General features: G+C 44.6%; 1 protein-coding gene across 1 annotated transcript in view; it reads left to right on the top strand.

Annotated features, from left to right (window-relative positions):
• Positions 1-19830: 19830 nt before the first annotated feature.
• The window catches only part of LOC141197269 (vomeronasal type-2 receptor 26-like), a 681141-nt gene continuing 678857 nt past the window's right edge, over positions 19831-22114 (top strand). The window contains exons 1-2 of the mRNA XM_073662656.1: positions 19831-19892; positions 20419-20716. Of these exons, the coding sequence (XP_073518757.1) occupies positions 19831-19892; positions 20419-20716 (360 nt within the window). The remainder of the gene's footprint in view (positions 19893-20418; positions 20717-22114) is intronic.

Below are 22114 nucleotides of genomic sequence, written 5' to 3'. Positions count from 1 at the left end.
TACTAAAAACCTTCTACCTATTATTGGGGAGTGGGTCTCCCTTAGTTTTCGCCTTTGCATTGAAAAGCAAAAGCTGACTAAAATTAGGAGGAAATGCAATGCCTGTTGGAAGAGTCGTGGAGGTTAGAGGTAGTTAAAAACAACATTTCAATGCCCCTTCGAAGAGCTGTGGAGGTCAGAGTGGTTTAAGAAGACGCTTTTAATGCCCCTTTTAAGAGACGTGGAGGTCACAGTAGCTTAATGGTTTTAATGCCCCTCCGAAAAGTGGTGGAGGTCGCAGAAGCTTAACAAGACAGTTTTAATGCCCCTTACAAGAGCCATGCAGTACAGCATATTACAAACATTATTCCCATTATTGGGGAGTGTGTCTCCCATAGTCTCTGATTATGCCTTCCAAGCAAAAACTGCCAAAAATTAGGACGGAGGAACTTGCAATGCCCCTTAATAGAGCCATGCAGTACAGCATATTACAAACATTATTCCCATTATTGGGGAATGTGTCTCCCATAGTCTTTGCTTATGCCTTCCAAGCAAAAGCTGCCAAAAATTAGGACGGAGGAACTTGCAATGCCCCTTACAAGAGCCATGCAGTACAGCATATTACAAACATTATTCCCATTATTGGGGAGTGTGTCTCCCATAGTCTTTGCTTATGCCTTCCAAGCAAAAGCTGCCAAAAATTAGGATGGAGGAACTTGCAATGCCCCTTACAAGAGCCATGCAGTACAGCATATTACAAACATTATTCCCATTATTGGGGAGTGTGTCTCCCATAGTCTTTGCTTATGCCTTCCAAGCAAAAGCTGCCAAAATTTAGGACAGAGGAACTTGCAATGCCCCTTACAAGAGCCATGCAGTACAGCATATAACAAACATTGTTCCCATTATTGGGGAGTGTGTCTCCCATAGTCTTTGCTTATGCCTTCCAAGCAAAAGCTGCCAAAAATTAGGACGGAGGAACTTGCAATGCCCCTTAATAGAGCCATGCAGTACAGCATATTACAAACATTATTCCCATTATTGGGGAGAGGGTCTCCCATAGTATTTGCTTATGCCTTGCAAGCAAAAGCTGCCAAAAATTAGGACGGAGGAACTTGCAATGCCTATTACAAGAGCCATGCAGTACAGCATATTACAAACATTATTCCTATTATTGGGGAGTGTGTCTCCCATAGTCTTTGCTTATGCCTTCCAAGCAAAAGCTGCCAAAAATTAGGAGGAAATGCAATGCCTGTTCGAAGAGTCGTGGAGGTTAGAGTTAAATAAAAACAACATTTCAATGCCCTTTGGAAGAGCTGTGGAGTTCAAAGTGGTTTAACACGATGCTTTTAATGCCCCTCAGAAGAGACGTGGAGGTCACAGTAGCTTAACAAGATGGTTTTAATGCCCCTCGGAAAAGTGATGGAGGTCCCAGTAGCTTAACAAGATGGTTTTAATGCCCCTCGGAAAAGTGGTGGAGGTCACAGTAGCTTAACAAGATGCTTTGAATGCCCCTCAGAAGAGACATGGAGGTCCCAGTAGCTTAACAAGACAGTTTTAATGCCCCTCGGAAAAGTGGTGGAGGTCCCAGTAGCTTAACAAGACGCTTTTAATGCCCCTCGGAAAAGTGGTGGAGGTCACAGTATAGAATCATAGAATCATAGAATGGTAGAGTTGGAAGGGACCTCCTGGGTCATCTGGTCCAACCCCCTGCTCAAAGCAGGATTCACTAGATCATCTCAGACAGATGTCTGTCCAGCCTCTGTTTGAATACGTCCATTGAAGGGGAACTCACCACCTCTCGTGGCAGCCTGTTCCACTCATTAATCACCCTAACTGTCAAAAAGTTTTTTCTAATATCTAATCTGTGTCTCCTCCCATTTAGTTTCATCCCATTGCTTCTAGTCTTTCCTTGTGCAAATGAGAATAAAGATGATCCTTCTACAATGTGACAGCCCTTGACATATTTGTAGACAGCTATTAAGTCTCCTCTCAGTCTTCTTTTTTGCAAGCTAAACATTCCCAAATCCTGCAACCGTTCCTCATAGGACATGGTTTGCAGACCAGTCACCATTCTGGTCGATCTTCTCTGAACTTGCTCCAGTTTGTCTATGTCGTTTTTAAAATGTGGTGCCCAAAACTGTACACAGTATTCCAGATGAGGTCTGACCAAAGAGGAGTAAAGACCGATAATGACTTCACGTGATCTAGACTGTATGCTTCTGTTAATACATCCCAGAATTGTATTTGCCTTTTTTGCTGCTGCATCACACTGTTGACTCATGTTCAGTCTATGATCTATTAGTATACCTAAGTCTTTTTCACATGTACTGTTGCTTAGCTCTATTCCTCCCATTCTGTATATGCTTTTTTCATTTTTATTGCCCAGATGTAGTACTTTGCATTTTTCCCTGTTAAAAACCATTCTGTTGGTTGCTGCCCACTGCTCCAGCTTATTTAGGTCTTTTTGAATCCTCTCTCTCTCTTCTCTAGTATTAGCTATCCCTCCTAGCTTTGTGTCATCAGCAAATTTAATCAGTTTACCCTCAATTCCTTCATCTAAATCATTGATAAAGATGTTGAACAATACAGGTCCCAGGACGGAGCCCTGTGGTACCCCACTTGAGACATTCATCCAGCTGGATGTGAAGCCATTTACAACCACCCTTTGAGTCCGATCACTAAGCCAGTTATGAATCCACCTAACAGTTGCCTGGTCCATTGCATACTTGGTCATTTTTTCAATAAGGATGGTGTGAGATACTTTGTCAAATGCTTTGCTGAAGTCAAGATATACTATATCTACAGCATTTCCCTGATCCACCCAGTCAGTGATTCTGTCATAGAAGGAAATTAAGTTAGTCTGACATGACTTGTTAGTTACAAACCCATGCTGACTCTGGTTAATCACTTCATTCTTATCCATGTTCTTACATACATGTTGTTTAATAATTTGTTCAAAGATCTTTCCTGGTATAGAAGTCAGACTCACCGGCCTATAGTTCCCTGGGTCCACCTTCTTCACCTTTTTGAAGATAGGAACAACATTTGCTCTTCTCCAGTCTTCTGGGACTTCTCCTGTTCTCCAAGAATTTTCAAAGATTATGGAGAGTGGTTCTAAAATTTCTTCTACGATCTCCTTCAGTACTCTGGGGTGTAATTCATCTGGACCTGGAGACTTGAACTCATTTATGTTAGCTAAATATTCCCTCACAATCTTTCTGTTTACAGATAACTTGGATTCCTCTATTCCTTTAAAAGGACAGTGAAGATCAGTTGATGTTACATTTTCTTTCTGAGAGAAAACAGATGCAAAATAGGAATTAAAAAGTTCGGCCTTCTCAACATCCTCTCTTACCATTTCTCCATTTTCATCCTGTAAAAATCCTATAGCATCTTTGACTTTTCTTTTACTTTTGACATACCCCCAAAATCCTTTTCTATTGCTTTTGACATCTCTTGCAAGCCTTAATTCATTGTCAGCTTTAGCTAACCTGATACGTGCCCTGCAGGATCTGCAGACTGCATTATAATCTTTTTTAGATATGCCTCCCTCTTTCCATTTAATAAACATTTCTTTCTTTCTTTTTAGCATGTGTTTAAGTTCTGTGTTCATCCATCCTGGTTTCCTTAAATGCTTCCCATTCTTTCTACTTTTCGGGATTGTTAACGATTGTGCTTTGAGAATCTCATTTTTAAAAATTTCCCATCCTTCCTGGACATTTTTGTCCTTAAGGACATCCAGCCATTGGATCCCTCCTATTCTCTTTCTGAGTCTCTTAAAATCTGCCTTTCTAAAATCTAACCTTGAAGTTTGAGTCTTCACATGTCTTCCGCCTCTAGTTATCCAAAATTCTATAATAGCATGGTCGCTGCCTCCTAGGGTCCCAGCCACTTTTACCTCCTCAACCATTTCCTCCCTGTTTATAAGGATTAGATCCAAAGTAGCAGATCCCCTTGTTTTCTCCCCTACCTTTTGGAAGATAAAGTTGTCAGCAAGAGAGGATAAGAATTTGCTTGACCTGTTAGTTTTACTTGAGAGAGATTCCCAACAAATGTCTGGATAGTTGAAATCTCCCATGACCACTACGTCATATTTTTTGGAGAACTTGGTCATTTGATACATAAAGAGTTCATCCATATCTTCAGCTTGCCCAGGTGGCCTGTAGTAAATGCCTACAATGGTGTCCTTTCCGTTGTTCTCTCCTTGTATTCTTACCCAAACAGTTTCCACAGAACTCCCAGTCTCTGAAGCTTCAATCTCTGTGCAGATATACGCTTTTCTAACATACAATGCAACACCTCCTCCTCGTTTATCAAGTCTGTTTCTTGCAAATAAGTTGTATCCTTTTAGCCTTTTATTCCAATCATGTGTATCGTCCCACCAAGTTTCAGTGATTCCAATTACATCATATTCCTTTTCCTGCATTAGTAGTTCAAATTCTCCTTGTTTGTTGCCCATGCTTTGTGCATTTGTATAAAAACATTTTAGTTTGTGATTGGTTTCTCTTCCTCCCATATTTTTATTATTTAAATTGTTTTGTCTTTGTTCTTCCTTTCCACTTCCAGTAGCAGAGATCTCAATAGTATTTGTCAGCTGTATGGCTTTTTCTGGCCTTTTGTTTCCCTTCCCACATTGTTCTAGTTTAAAGCTCTCCTGATGAGTGTAGCAAGGCGACTTCCAAATACATGTTTTCCAGTCTTCGTAAGGTGCACCCCATCTCTAGCAAGTAGTCCATCGCATAGGTAATTCATTCCGTGATCCAGAAATCCAAATCCTTGTTGACGGCACCATCGACGTAGCCAGTTGTTCACCTGTAGAATCTTATTCCACCTCATTGTTCCATGGCCATCCACTGGGAGGATGGATGAGAAGACCACCTGCGCTCCCAATTCTTTCACTTTCTTGCCTAAGTCTTCAAAGTCACTGCAGATGGTTTCCAGGTCCTTTCTTGCGGTGTCATTTGTCCCCACATGTATTAGCAGGAATGGGTAGTGATCTGTAGGTCTGAAGAGTCTTGATATCCTGTCAGACACATCTTTAATTTAACAAGACACTTTTAATGCCCCTCGGAAAAGTGGTGGAGGTCGCAGTAGCTTAACAAGACACTTTTAATGTCCCTTACAAGAGCCATACAGTACAGCATCTTAAAAATATTATTCCCATTATTGGGGAGTGGGTCTCCCACAGTATTTGCTTATGCCTTCCAAGCAAAAGCTGACAAAAATAAGGACGGAGGAACTTTCAATAATGGCAACATGGACCACGGTCATCCTGGTGGTATAGTGGTGGTGGAGGCTGAGGATAAGGAGAAGAACATAAAACAGCCAAAATGAGGAAGCGTATACCCATGTGTGGGTGTGAAGCGGTGCATGTGAATACACCTCCCGAAATAACACAGTGGATTTGACTTTATGTTACTCTGCTGTCATTTGGTGGTGATGAGAAGTCTGACCCAAACCAGCCCTTGTTCACTTTGATAAGGGTCAGCTTGTCAGCATTGTCAGTTGACAGGCGAGTGCACTTATCAGTTATAATTCCCCCAGCGGCACTAAAAACACGCTCCGATAACACACTAGTGGCAGGGCAGGCCAGAACCTCCAAGGCGTACAGAGCGAGTTCATTCCAAGTGTCCAGCTTGGATACCCAATAATTAAAAGACACAGAGGAATCACGGAGGACGCTGGTATGGTCGGCAAGGTACTCCCTCACCATCTTTTAAAACTTTCCACTTCTTGTGAGATTACCCTGCGCCTCAGGGCCTGTGAGCTGGGCGGATCTCAGAAAACTGTCCCAAAACGTTGACAGTGTTCCCCTGCCTCTGCTGGATTGGAGTTGCCTCTCTCTCGCTTGTACGCCTTGGTTGGTCAACGAACTGTGACCTCTGCCGCTAGCGTGTTAAGATGGGAATTTTTTTAACAGTTCTGCAGCAAGGGCCTTCTGGTACTGCCCCATTTTTGTAGACCTCTCCACCTCAGGAATAAGAGAGTGAAAGTTCTCCTTGTAGCTTGGGTCTAAAAGTGTCACCAACCAGTAATGACTGTCACCCAACATTTTGGCAATGCGAGGGTCACGGTTAAGGCAGTGTAACATAAAGTCAGCCATGCGTGCCAGACTGGTAACGGGCAAGACTTCCGTGTCCTCACCAAGATGACGACTGGCCATGCTCTCCTCCTCCTCTCCCCTGTCCTCAGGCCACCTACGCTGAACCGACGGTATGACAGTTGTACAGGTACTACCGTCTACAGTGCATGATACAAGCTCCTGTCCTTCCTCCTCCTCCTCCTTCTCCTCCTCTCCCTCATTGCCCCCCTATGCACGTTGGGATGAGATGAGGCTGGGCTGTGTGTAATCGACCGCTACGGCTTCTTGATCCATCTCATCATACTCGGGCTGCAATGCCTCCTCTTTAATTCTTTGCAGAGAGTGTTGCAAAAGACAGACAAGTGGAATGCTGATGCTAATTATGGCGTCATCGCCACTCACCATCTTGGTGGACTCCTCAAAGTTTGTCAAGATGGTACATATGTCAGACATCCAGGTCCACTCCTGAGGTCTTATGTGTGGAGTCTGACCTGAATATCGACGGCCTTGTTGCAGCTGGTACTCCACAACTGTTCTCTTCTGCTCACAAATCCTATGCAACATGTGGAGGGTAGAGTTCCAATGTGCGGGGACATCACACACCAGTCGGTGTGCCGGAAGCTGCAAACACTGCTGCAACACAGGGCGGTCGTCTTTCATATCTATTAGCTGTCCACTAGCCCACCAGGTAACTCATATCATGGCTGTTCATTTGTTATATCTGTTACATGCGCTATAGATCTTAGTTTTTGGGTCATTCGGGTTCATATATACCTACTTTCCCAACATAGGATTGCCTTATAATCACACAAATAGTGTTTTAGCGCTATAGATTTATCTTTGGTCATTCAGACCTAGGTATACTCATTCTTACAAAACAGGATTGCTTTGCAACCATATAAAAAGTGATTTAGCAATATGGTAGCCAATTTTCTATACAATTTCGGTTAGTACTGTTTTTTGTTTGGTGGTATATTTATGGAACTAAATTTTGCATGATAATTGTGGATGACACCCATTCTATGAAGTATACTGGTGTTCTCTTTTAGTCACATTCTTGTAATGTTGGATTTTTATTTCAATCAAAGTTATATTTTATGATCTCGTCAACTCAGTTTCTTGTTTTTTGGATTAATTTATTTCCAATATACAAGTGTTTGTTATAGCATATCTTTAGAGTTATATGTGATCACCATTATTTGTTATATGGGATACCATCGTGAGACTTGTGAAAGTTAACATGTGGAGGGTAGAGGTCCAACGTGTGGGGACATCACACACCAGTCGGTGTGACGGAAGCTGCAAACGCTGCTGCAACACAGCAAGGGCGGCGGAAGCTGTAGCCGACTTGCGAAAATGAGCTGACAGGCGGCGTACTTTGAGGAGCCGATCTGGCAACTCGGGGTACGATTTTAGAAACCGCTGAACCATGAGGTTAAGCACATGAGCCAGGCATGGTACGTGTGTGATCTCGCCTCGCCTCAAAGCCGCCACCAGGTTATGGCCATTGTCACACACGACCATGCCTGGATGTAGGTTCAGCGGTCTCAGCCACAGATCTGCCTGCTCTTTCACAGCTGTCCACAACTCACAAGCAGTGTGAGGTTTCTCACCTAATCTTATGAGTTTCAGCACAGCCTGTTGCCGCTTGGCGGAGGCAGTACTGCAGTGCTTCCAGCTTGTAACTGATGTGGTGATATCTGAGATGGAGGCTAAACATGAGGAGGAGGAGGAGGATGATGCGCAGGAGCTGTACACTGTGGGGGCAACTCTGACTGACATAGGGCCCGCAATCCTCGGTGTGGGGAGGATGTGTTCCGTCCCAAGGTCCGACTGGGTCCCGGCTTCCACTATGCTTACCCAGTGTGCCGTCAGGGAGATGTACAGTCCCTGGCCACAAACACTTGTCCACGTTTCCGTTGTCAGGTGGACTCTCCCAGTAACTGCGTTGTTGAGGGCACGGCAGATGTTTTGGGACACGTGCTTGTGTAATGCGGGGATGGCACACCGGGCAAAATAGTGTCAGCTGGGGACCGAGTACCGAGGGACGGCCACCGCCATAAGGTTGCGGAAGGATTCCGTCTCCACCAGCCTAATAGGCAGCATTTCCAACGCAAGCAGTCATGAAATGTGCAAATTTAGGACTGTGGCCTGTGGGGCATTAGCTGCAAATTTCCCCTTTCGTTCAAAGGTCTGGGATATGGACAATTGAACGCTGCGGTGGGATGTGGATGTGGACGTTGATGCTGTTTCTTGAGAAACTGCCATAACAAGTGAAGACTGAGAGGAGGGGGCATCTTTGCATGCAGTATGGACAGGGGATTGCCTTGCACACACAACAGGGGGTTCTTTTGCAAGCACAACAGCGGAAGAAGCAGTGGTGACACCCGCTGACACTGGTCGTGGACCCTGGGGTTCGCCCCACAAAGTCTGGTGTTTTGCTGCCATGTGCCTGATCATGTTGGTGGTGGTCAGGCTGATAGTTTTGTCACCCCTGCTGATGCTGGCCTGGCAGGTGGTAAAAATGGCCTTTTTGGGGTTATCAGCAGAGTCTTTAAAAAAATTCCAGACTCTGGAAGACCTAAAGGTTGTACTGGCAACGTCCCTCGTGTTGGTGTTACGGGGAACTGTTGCCCGCCTTCTGTGTGCGGCCACCACGCTGCTTCTTCCTGCCTGTTGGGGTACTCTGCCTCCCTCACCCTGTGTGCTGCTGGCCTCGCTCTGCATGTTCTCCTGCCACGTTGGGTCAGTTACTAGATCATCCACCACCTCCTCCTCTACCACTTGCGCACCACGATCCTCCTCCTCACTTCCTGGCAATTGTGTCTCGTCATCGTCCACCTCTTGTGACAAATTGCCAGCGTCGACTTCCTGTGGCCGTGGCTGTTCAAATATTTGGGCATCGCTAAATGGGATCTCCTCTTCCACCACTTCAAGCGGAGCAGGCGTGGGGCACAAATCTGGAAATGGACCAGTGAACAGCTCTTCAGAGTGTCCAAGTGTGGGATCAGTTGCTGTCTGACGACACTCGGCATGGTGGGAGGAAGGAGCATCAGGGTGAGGAGGAGTATGCGGTCGAGACTCACGGCTACTAAGAGTTGACCGTGTGGAAGACAGACCGGAGGTGGTGGTGCCCAGGTAACTGGAAGTATTGTCTGCTATCCAATTAATAACCTGTTCACACTGATCAGTTCGCAATACTGATGTTGTTCTGTGCTTCCCTAGTAATTTGGTCAAGAAGTGGGAGCGAGAAGATGTAGCTGTTGGTTATGGCACATTTTCACCTTGGCCACGGCCCCATCCTCTGCACGCACCATCACCAGAGCGTCCAGTTCCACGTCCCTTGCCACGCGCCTTGCCCATTGTAAAGCAAGTAAAATATCTTACACTTGCACTATCAATGGAAAAAGGGTAATAACAAGTAGATTAGAACCGTGGAAGAGGAAAACCACAGTTCTATTTCTCTGGCCTACACCCGACTCTTTTAAACAATCTGAACAATCAGGGAGTAACTATTACTGTTTTCTTTACAGAAAAAATACCAAAAGCTGAATAATAGAGATTTTTACTGTGGAAAGGCAAAACCACAGTTATTGTTTACTGGGGTATACCAGAAAATTTTAAATAGATATATTTGCGGCTGAACAGTGAGCGACACACTCAAACTGTTTCTTTTAGGTAAAAATGGCCCAAAAGCAGGATAATATAGAAATTTGACCCGTGGACCTGCAAAACCACACTTGTATTTCTCGGGCCTACACCAGACTATTTTCAACAGATATATTTGTGTCTGAACAATCAGGAGACACTACTGTTTTTCTTTACGGCAAAAAATTAAAAAAAAGCAGGATAATACAGAGATTTGACCCGTGGAACTGCAAAACCACACTTGTATTTCTCGGGCATACACCAGACTATTTTCAACAGATATATTTGTGTCTGAACAATCAGGAGACACTATTATTTTTTTTTACGGCAAAAAATGCCAAAAGCAGGATAATAGAGATTTTTTACCGTGGAACAGCAAAACCACAGATATAATTTACTGGTGTATACCAGACTTTTTTAAATATATATATTTGCAGCTGAACAGTGAGCGACACACTCAAACTGTTTGTTTTTTAGATACAAACGGCCCAAAAGTGGATAATACAGAGGTTTGATCCGTGGAACTGGAAAACCACACTTCTGTTTCTCTGGCCTACACCAGACTATTTTCAACAGATATATTTGTGTCTGAAAAATCAGGGAGACACTATTAGCTTTTTTTTTATGGCAAAAAATGCCAAAAGCAGGATAATAGAGATTTTTTACTGTGGAACAACAAAACCACAGTTATAATTTACTGGTGTATACCAGACTATTTTCAACAGATATATTTGTGTCTGAACTATCAGGAGACACTACTACTGTTTTTCTTTATGGCAAAAAATGGCAAAATCAGGATAATACAGAGATTTGACCCGTGGAACTGCAAAACCACACTTCTATTTCTCTGGCCTACACCAGACTATTTTCAACAGATATATTTGTGTCTGAAAAATCAGGGAGACGCTATTAGTTTTTTTTTACGGCAAAAATGCCAAGAGCAGAATAATAGAGATTTTTTACCGTGAAACAGCAAAACCACAGTTATAATTTACTTGTGTATACCAGACTTTTTTAAATATATATGTTTGCGGCTGAACAGTGAGCGACACACTCAAACTGGTTTTTTTAGATACAAAAGGCCCAAAATTGGATAATACAGAGGTTTGAACGGTGGAACTGCAAAACCACACTTCTATTTCTCTAGCCTACAGCAGACTATTTTCAACAGATATATTTGTGTCTGAAAAATCAGAGACACATTTTTTTTTTGGGTGGGGGGGGGGCACCAAAAGGTTAATAAGGCGGGTATTTGTACAGTGTGTAGGAGGAAAAAAAAAAGAGGATTTAGATGAAAAAAACAGGATTTTTCCTGGCCCCGAGACCTGGAGCTAAGCCCAGCAATTTCAGCAACAGGAGCACACAGGACTGTAATGCAGCGTTTGCTGGTATAACCACTGCGTCTCCTATACAGCCTGCCTGCCTGCCTGATATCTGGGATGGATATTAGTCCTGAGAAGGACTGTTTGTTTGATCTGGCAGCCTTTACAGACCCTACACTAACTATTTCGCAGGATAAATCTCTCCCTAAATAAGCAGCGCTGTCCCTACACTGTCTGATCCGGAGCGACTGTGTCCAAGATGGCGGCACCCGGTTTAAAATACTCGATGTGACGCTGTGCAGCCAGCCAATCACTGTAATGCCCACAACCAACATGGCTGCGGCATTACAGTGACAGGCTGGCAATCCCTGCATGTTCATTGGCTCTGTAAAGAACGCCAAACATGCAGGGCGGAGGCCCGAGTATCCCGGAAATGCTCGGTGCTCGCCGAACATCCCGAGAAGCTTGATGCTCGGGCGAGTACCGAGCAGTGTCGAGCATGCTCGCTCAACACTACTGCTGAGGTGATGACAGAGATGCACTGCAGAGACTGAAGTAGCGGAGAACGAGGAGCGGTAAGTATGTATTTATTTATAAGTCAGTGAGTACTGATAAAACTGGAGGACTGGGGGCTGCATTTTACCCTATGGTGGGGGAAGCTGCATTTTACCCTAATGGGGGGCTGCATTATACTGCGTACAGGACCATGGGGTGCATTAAACTGTGTTGAGGACAATTGGGAGTGCATTATACTGCGTGGAGGACCATGGGGAGTTCATTATACTGTGTGGAGGACCATGGCAAATGCATTATACTGTGTGGAGGACCATGGGGAGTTCATTATACTGTGTGGAGGACCATGGGGAGTGCATTATACTGTGTGGAGGACCATGGGGAGTTCATTATACTGCGTAGACGACCATGGCGAGTGCATTATACTGCATACAGGACCATGCGGAGAGCATTATACTGCGTGGAGGACCATGACGAGTGCATTATGCTGTATGGAGGACCATGGCGAGTGCATTATACTGTGTGGAGGACCATGGCGAGTGTCTTATACAGTGTTGAGGACCATGACGAGTGCCTAATACCATGTGGAGGACCATGACGAGTTTCTTATACCGTGTGGAGGACCATGACGAGTGTCTTAGACCGTGTGGAGGACCATGGCAAGTGCATTATACTGTGTGGAGGACCATGGTGAGTGCATTATACTGCATACAGACCATGGGGATAGCATTATACTGCGTGGAGGACCATGGGGAGTTCATTATACTGCGTGGAGGACCATGGCGAGTGCATTATACTGTGTGGAGGACCATGGCGAGTGCATTATACTGCATACAGGACCATGGGGATAGCATTATACTGTGTGGAGGACCATGGCGAGTGTTTTATAGTGTGTTGAGGACCATGACGAGTGTCTTATAATGTATGCAGGACCATGGCGAGTGTCTTATACTGTGTGGAGGACCATGGCGAGTGCATTATACTGTGTGGAGGACCATGGCGAGTGTCTTATACTGTGTGGAGGACCATGGCGAGTGCATTATACTGCGTGGAGGACCATGGCGAGTGCATTATACTTTGTGGAGTACCATGGCGAGTGCATTTTACTGCATGGAGTACAATGGTGAGTGCATTATACTGCATGGAGGACCATGCGAGTGCATTATACTGCGTGGAGGACCATGGCGAGCGCATTATACTATGTGGAGGACCATGTCAAGTGTCTTAAACTGTGTTGAGGACCAGGACGATTGTCTTATACCGTGTGGAGGACCATGGTGAGTGTCTTATACTAAGTGGAGGACCATGGTGAGTGCATTATACTGTATGGAGGATCATAGTGAGTGCATTATCCTATATGGAGGACCATGGCGATTGCCTTAGACTGTATGGAGGACCATGGTGAGTGCATCTTACTGTGTGGAGGACCATGACGAGTGCGTTATACTGTGTGCAGGACCATGGCGAATGCATTATACTGTGTGGAGGACCATGGTGAGTGTCTTATAGTGTGTTGAGGACCATGGCGAGTGTCTTATACTGTGTGGAGGACCATGGCGAGTGTCTTATACTGTGTGGAGGACCATGACGAGTGCATTATACTGAGTGTAGGACCATGGTGAGTGTATTATACTGAGTGGAGGACCATGGTGAGTGCCTTATACTGTATGGAGGACCATGGTGAGTGCACTATACTGAGTGGAGGACCAAGGTGAGTGCCTTATACTGTGTGGAGGACCATGGTGAGTGCACCATACTGTGTGGAGGACCATGGCGAGTGCATTATACTGTATGGAGGATCATGGTGAGTGCATTATACTTAGTGGAGGACCATGGTGAGTGCATTATACTGTATGGAGGATCATGGTGAGTGCATTATACTGTGTGGAGGACCATGGCGAGTGCCTTAGACTGTATTGAGGACCATGGCGAGTGCATTATACTGTGTGGAGGACCATGGCGAGTGTCTTATACTGTGTTGAGGACCATGACGAGTGTCTTATATCATGTGCAGGACCATAACGAATGTCTTATACCGTGTGGAGGACCTTGGCGAGTGTCTTATACCGTGTGGGGGACCATGGAGAGAGCACTATACTGCGTAGACGACCATGGCGAGTGCATTATACTGCATACAGGACCATGGGGAGAGCATTATACTGCGTGGAGGACCATGGCGAGTGCATTATGCTGTATGGAGGACCATGGCGAGTGCATTATACTGTGTGGAGGACCATGTCGAGTGCATTATACTGCATACAGACCATGGGGATAGCATTATACTGCGTGGAGGACCATGGGGAGTTCATTATACTGCGTGGAGGACCATGGCGAGTGCATTATACTGTGTGGAGGACCATGGCGAGTGCATTATACTGCATACAGGACCATGGGGATAGCATTATACTGTGTGGAGGACCATGGCGAGTGTTTTATAGTGTGTTGAGGACCATGACGAGTGTCTTATAATGTATGCAGGACCATGGCGAGTGTCTTATACTGTGTGGAGGACCATGGCGAGTGCATTATACTGTGTGGAGGACCATGGCGAGTGTCTTATACTGTGTGGAGGACCATGGCGAGTGCATTATACTGCGTGGAGGACCATGGCGAGTGCATTATACTTTGTGGAGTACCATGGCGAGTGCATTTTACTGCATGGAGTACAATGGTGAGTGCATTATACTGCATGGAGGACCATGCGAGTGCATTATACTGCGTGGAGGACCATGGCGAGCGCATTATACTATGTGGAGGACCATGTCAAGTGTCTTAAACTGTGTTGAGGACCAGGACGATTGTCTTATACCGTGTGGAGGACCATGGTGAGTGTCTTATACTAAGTGGAGGACCATGGTGAGTGCATTATACTGTATGGAGGATCATGGTGAGTGCATTATCCTATATGGAGGACCATGGCGATTGCCTTAGACTGTATGGAGGACCATGGTGAGTGCATCTTACTGTGTGGAGGACCATGACGAGTGCGTTATACTGTGTGCAGGACCATGGCGAATGCATTATACTGTGTGGAGGACCATGGTGAGTGTCTTATAGTGTGTTGAGGACCATGGCGAGTGTCTTATACTGTGTGGAGGACCATGGCGAGTGTCTTATACTGTGTGGAGGACCATGACGAGTGCATTATACTGAGTGTAGGACCATGGTGAGTGTATTATACTGAGTGGAGGACCATGGTGAGTGCCTTATACTGTATGGAGGACCATGGTGAGTGCACTATACTGAGTGGAGGACCAAGGTGAGTGCCTTATACTGTGTGGAGGACCATGGTGAGTGCACCATACTGTGTGGAGGACCATGGCGAGTGCATTATACTGTATGGAGGATCATGGTGAGTGCATTATACTTAGTGGAGGACCATGGTGAGTGCATTATACTGTATGGAGGATCATGGTGAGTGCATTATACTGTGTGGAGGACCATGGCGAGTGCCTTAGACTGTATTGAGGACCATGGCGAGTGCATTATACTGTGTGGAGGACCATGGCGAGTGTCTTATACTGTGTTGAGGACCATGACGAGTGTCTTATATCATGTGCAGGACCATAACGAATGTCTTATACCGTGTGGAGGACCTTGGCGAGTGTCTTATACCGTGTGGGGGACCATGGAGAGAGCACTATACTGCGTAGACGACCATGGCGAGTGCATTATACTGCATACAGGACCATGGGGAGAGCATTATACTGCATGGAGGACCATGGCGAGTGCATTATGCTGTATGGAGGACCATGGCGAGTGCATTATACTGTGTGGAGGACCATGGCGAGTGCATTATACTGTGTTGAGGACCATGATGAGTGTCTTAAATCATGTGGAGGACCTTGATGAGTGTCTTATACCGTGTAGAGGACCATGGTGAGTGTCTTATACCGTGTGGAGGACAACGGAGAGAGCATTATACCGTGTGGAGGACCATGGAGAGAGCATTACACTGCGTAGATGACCATGGAATTATACTGCATACAGGACCATGGGGAGAGCATTATACTGCGTGGAGGACCATGGCGAGTGCATTATGCTGTATGGAGGACCATGGCGAGTGCATTATACTATGTGGAGGACCATGGCAAGTGTCTTAAACTGTGTTGAGGACCATGACGAGTGTCTTATACCGTGTGGAGAACCATGGCGAGTGTCTTATACTGTGTGGAGGACCATGGCGAGGGTCTTATACTGTATGGAGGACCATGGCGAGTACATTATACTGAGTGGAGGACCATGGTGAGTGTATTATACTGTGTGGAGGACCATGGTGAGTGCCTTATACTGTATGGAGGACCATGGTGAGTGCATTATACTGATTGGAGGACCATGGTGAGTGCATCATACTGTATGGAGGATCATGGCGAGTGCATTATACTGTATGGAGGATCATGGTGAGTGCATTATACTGTATGGAGGATCATGGTGAGTGCATTATACTGAGTGGAGGACCCTGGTGAGTGAATTATACTATATGGAGGATCATGGTGAGTTCATTATACTGTGTGGAAGACCATGGCGAGTGCCTTATACTGTATGGAGGACCATGGCGATTGCATTATACTGAGTGGAGGACCATGGTGAGTGCATTATACTGAGTGGAGGACCATGGCGATTGCATTATATTGTATGGAGGATCATGGCGAGTGCATTATACTGTGTGGAGGACCATGGCGAGTGCCTTATACCGTATGGAGGACCATGGCGAGTGCATTATACTGAGTGGAGGACCATGGGGAGAGCATTATACTGCGTGGAGGACCATGGCGAGTGCATTATGCTGTATGGAGGACCATGGTGAGTGCATTATATTGTGTGGAGGACCATGGTGAGTGTCTTATACTGTGTTGAGGACCATGATGAGTGTCTTATACCGTGTAGAGGACCATGACGAGTTTCTATTACCGTGTGGAGGACCATGATGAGTGTCTTATACTGTGTGGAGGACCACGGCGAGTGCATTATACTGTGTGGAGGACCATGGCGAGTGTATTATACTGCATACAGGACCATAGGGAGAGCATTATACTACGTGGAGGACCATGGGGAGTTCATTATACTGCATGGAGGACCATGGCGAGTGCATTATACTGCGTGGAGGACCATGGCGAGTGCATTATACTGTGTGGAGGACCATGGCGAGTGCATTATACTGTGTGGAGGACCATGGCGAGTGTCTTATAGTGTGTTGAGGACTATGACGAGTGTCTTATAATGTATGCAAGACCATGGCGAGTGTCTTATACTCTGTGGAGGACCATGGCGAGTGCATTATACTGTGTGGAGGACCATGGCGAGTGTCTTATACTGTGTGGAGGACCATGGTGAGTACATTATACTGAGTGGAGGACCATGGTGAGTGTATTATACTGTGGGGAGGACCATGGTGAGTGCCTTATACTGTATGGAGGACCATGGTGAGTGCGTTATACTGAGTGGAGGACCATGGTGAGTGCATCATACTGTATGGAGGATCATGGCGAGTGCATTATACTGTGTGGAGGACCATGGCGAGTGCATTATACTGTATGGAGGATCATGGTGATTGCATTATACTGAGTGGAGAACCCTGGTGAGTGCATTATACTATATCGAGGATCATGGTGAGTGCATTATACTGTGTAGAGGACCATGGCGAGTGCCTTATACTGTTTGGAGGACCATGGCGAGTGCCTTATACTGAGTGGAGGACCATGGTGAGTGCATTATACTGAGTGGAGGACCATGGCGAGTGCATTATACTGTATGGATTATCATGGCGAGTGCATTATACTGTGTGGAGGACCATGGCGAGTGCCTTATACTGTATGGAGGACCATGGCGTGTGCATTAATATCTGTGGAGTGTGGAGAGGTGTGGGGTCATTATATTGTCTGTAGGCCCATTATACTGCTTGGAGGGCTGTGTGGGGGTCAGAGTTGGGGGATAATACTGTGTTGGGGTCACCATACTTTTCCTTGGGAGTTGAGGTGGGGTACAATAAGGTCATTATACTGTGAATGTGGAGGAATTCATCATGGGGGTATCATACTGTGTTTGGGGGGCACTTTTGTATTCATCACACTTTATGGGGCAATGAAAAAGGAATCTAGGACTTCAGCAGGAGGAAAATTACTATGTAAAGGCTGGAAAGTTGTGAGATCTGCTGTTCTGTGACCCCGACAATTATTTTTTTTTTTTGGGGGGTTGGGGGGGGGGCAATTAGAACTTCTGCTATGGGGCCCCATGATTCCTATGTACGCCCCTGATTGAAGGTCTGTGTTGTAAGAAATTTACTTTGCCAAATTAACTTTCTCATATTCAGACAGTATGAGGACGGTATGAGGACGATATGAGGACGGTATGAGGACGGTATGAGGACGCTTTGAAGACGGTATGAGGACGATATGAGGATGGTATGAGGATGGTATGAGGACGGTATGAGGACGATATGAGGACGGTATGAGGACGGTATGAGGACGATATGAGGACGATATGAGGATGATATGAGGACGATATGAGGACGATATGAGGACGATATGAGGATGGTATAAGGACGATATGAGGACGGTATGAGGACGATATAAGGATGGTATGAGGACGGTATGAGGACGGTATGAGGACGATATAAGGACGGTATGAGGACGGTATGAGGATGATATGAGGACGGTATGAGGACGGTATGAAGACGGTATGAGGACGATATAAGGACGGTATGAGGACGGTATGAGGATGATATGAGGACTGTATGAGGACGGTATGAGGACAGTATGAGGACGGTATGAGGACATTTAAAATCAAAGATTTTCTTAATTGCAAATCTGAATTTGTAGTCTACATCATTGAATGTCGTATTTATAATTTGAAATATGAAAATGAATGTAATACCTAATATTTCTCAGGATAGTCATAATATTCCCAAACATTAGGAATTACATATTAGGTCAGGATTAATTTCCTGCCATTTCTGAACTATGAATGGGCAGAATTTTCGTTTAGAGAAAAACATTTTTATTGACCAATATTTATTATAACCTGAAATTGGAAATTTATTTTCAGTTTGCAATGACTTAAGTTTTGCGATAGTATTGTAAACTCTTTTTTTACAAAATTAAACATGTAATTGAGAATGTAGAGAACTAATCCCGGCCACCACTGGTAAGACGCTCCCCGGTGTCTCCGCTCTATTTCTCTCCAGTAGATGTATAATGTAACACGGTTTTCTATGACCGTGAATAGGAGACATAAGATATATAAATCTCCCATCACAGCCGAGAATTCACAGCACCATGGAGAGTCTGTGCTGCTGTCAGTGATGAGAGGACGTGAGATCTCACAATGGCTCCCAGTGATCGCAGCTTTCTGAATCTTGTACAGATCTCGCTCTGGTTTCTCTTCTCTCTGATCTGTGACTCTGACGCTCAGGACCCTGGATGTGGTTTTTACAACTATCAATATATATTTGAGTACGGATATAGTCAAGATGGAGACGTCTTCATAGGAGGGATATTCACTGCGCATTCCCTGGTCTCGCAGATAACTTTTGAAGGGATTGCTGCATCCGAACCTCATAGATTTTGCACCTTGTAAGTCATTAAACTATCTTTCAATATCTCAGCCATTCGATATTGGTAGCATAATATTGTCAGTAATGCTCACAAAACCAACCATAAAGAGAATTGTGGAGCTGGTAGCAGCTGCAGAATGAGAAGCCAGCTTCATTGCATCTGTGATTCTGCTCCATCTCTCTGTCTGTTACATTTTTATATATAACTATACACACAATCACTGCACAGAGGCGAATTTGCTGAATTTGGGGTAAAATTACCTGGACTGTTGCTGTATCCAGTGTTATCCTTTATATGTTACAATTACTACAGTTTTTTTTTTAAAACATGTGGTACTCCAGAACAGCCGGGTGGGTCACTGTGGGCCAAAAACAACCGTCCTCATACCGTCCTCATACCGTCCTCATATCGTCCTCATACCATCCTCATACCGTCCTCATACCGTCCTCATATCGTCCTCATATCGTCCTCATACCGTCCTCATATCGTCCTCATACCGTCCTCATATCGTCCTCATACCGTCCTCATGCCGTCCTCATATCTGTCAGTCACTGGTGGAGTCTCAGAAACTCTAATAAATCTAGTGGTCACTGCTTCCTGCTGATTCTCCTGGATCTCTGCAGCATTCGACTCTGTAGATCACCAGCTCCTCCTCACTATGCAGCTAACTGACACCATTTAACTTACTTATAGGGAGCAAAATAGTGAAAAAATATGGCATCATGACATCATGATACGCGTCACCTGTGGCCTAGATCAAGATACTCAAGATTACATTAAAGAGGTTGTTAGGTCTAAACTGATAAGTCTGCAGTCACTCTGTGTGGCTGCAGACTTATGAATCCCTCCAGCGCAGACACTGTGTGCTGTGAGAATGCGCCGGTTTCTGAGCTGAGACCGGAAGTTACATATGTGTTAGCAATACTTCCGGCCAGAGCCTTTCTAGTGGGCGCGGCCCACTCCACACACTTGTTTTGAGAGAGGCCACACCCATTGGATGGCCACTCCCACTTGATCACCACGTCACTAGGCTGGGCATGGCCTCTCTCAATACAAGTGTATGATAAAAGGCCGTGCCTGCTAGACAGCTCTGGCCGGGAGTATATATAACACACACATTGCTGTTTCCGGCTCAGAAACCAGCGAATCCTCGCAGCGCACAGTGCATGTGCATAAGTCTGCAGTAACACATAGTAATACATAGTAACTGCAGACTTATCAATTTAGACCAGGCAACCCCTTTAATAGTTTACTGCATTGTATCTATACAGAATACTGTGTTTTTTCTGACTTATTTCATATCTTCCTTCACCCGCAGTGTAAGTATCAGAGAATATCAGCAGCTGATGGCTTTTATTTTTACCATTGATGAAATTAATCAGAGGTCAGATCTTCTCCCTAATGTCACCCTGGGCTATCACGTGTTTGATTCTTGTGGAGACATAAATAAAGTTATTAAAGATGTTCTGCATATAATGACTGGGATATTGAGCAAATATTCAATTCCTAATTATTCCTATAAGAAACACGGAGTACTGGCCGGTTACATTGGAGATCTCCATCCTTACACTACAAACCCAATGGCCGAGTTACTGAGCGTTTTCGGATATACTCAGGTAATTGCACTTCTCTATATTACTCAGAACATTCACTGCATTGTCATCCATCTTCTATATTAATTGCTTCTATATTGTATTTGGCAACCCTCCCAACCATCCCAGACCCAGCAGGTCTGTCCCAAATTTGGGGAGCTGTCTTACTGTCCATGGTGGTTGGAAGTATGTCCTGATTTCAGCTGTATCTGTGTCCATTGGACTGAGATACATCTGAATATTAAAAAGGATTAGGGAGCCAAAAGTTCCTTTCTCCACCATCCAGTTTATGTAAAAACTGAAGATTCAGAGAGGATTTTGTGATCTCATGAGATTGTCAGGTCATGTGAACAGGTGTCAGAGCAGGACACAGGAAAGGTGTGTGTGTTAATGTAGCAAAGTTATATGTGTGGATGTAGCAGAGTTGTGCCTGTTGATGCAGAGTAGTGTGTGTGTGGATGTAGAGCTGTGTTTTTATATAGCAATATCAATTGATGGTGAAGAGTTTTGTGTTTTGATAATGCAAAGTTGCGTGAACTGATGTCGCAGAGCTACAGTATATGTGTGTTGATATTACAGGACTGTGAATTTTGATGATGGAGACGTATATCTTGATGCTGCAGAGTTATACAGATAAAAAAACAAAGACAGAAATACAATACACAAATACCCTACAGTAAATAAATAAATCGCAATAGTGCATGAAAATAATAAAGGGTACTTAGTTAACATAATTTTGATCAAAATAATGCGAAAGCCATCCCACCTCATCACAGCGACCCTTATGGGACAGTCCTAATGCTAATCTAATTATTAGAGTTAGGACTGTCCCATAAGGGTTGCCGTGACGAGGTTTGATGGCTTTCGCATTATTTTGATCAAAATTATGTTAACTAAGTACCCTTTATTATTTTCATGCACTATTGCGATTTATTTATTTACTGTAGGGTATTTGTGTATTGTATTTCTATCTTTGGTATTTTTCTGTTTAGGGGCCATGTGTGAACATGCTCTTGCATGCTGCATGCACACCAATTTACATTCCAGTTCAGGTCTCTTGTTGTTTTTAGAGTTGTACTGTACAGATGTTAATGTAGCAAACTTGTGTGTGATGAATATTTTTTTTGTGGGGACTGTATAAACCATGAAAGTGGTATAATACTTTTCTGGAACACTTATGGGTTTCACTAGGAGCTATATACTTCTTTGTGGGCAGATACAAAGGACTGGGAGAGGTAAATCAATCAATAGGAGAAATCCACGTTTTTTCAGAGAGTATGTAAATGAGCTGTTTCAGGCTATGAGAAGGGCACCAATATGCATAAGAATCTGCTTCCAGAGCTTATTTTACATAAAAGTAGGAGATACTGGTGAGAGACAAATAACTACACAGGACAGTAGAACTCAACTTTGTCTTCTTGC

The sequence above is a fragment of the Phyllobates terribilis genome, unplaced genomic scaffold (assembly GCF_046119375.1).
Source record: "Phyllobates terribilis strain yellow unplaced genomic scaffold, ASM4611937v1 Scaffold_82__1_contigs__length_6685932, whole genome shotgun sequence".
Lineage (NCBI taxonomy): Eukaryota > Metazoa > Chordata > Amphibia > Anura > Dendrobatidae > Phyllobates > Phyllobates terribilis.
Note: the sequence above shows the minus strand (reverse complement) of the source record. Positions and strands in the feature narration are given on the sequence as shown.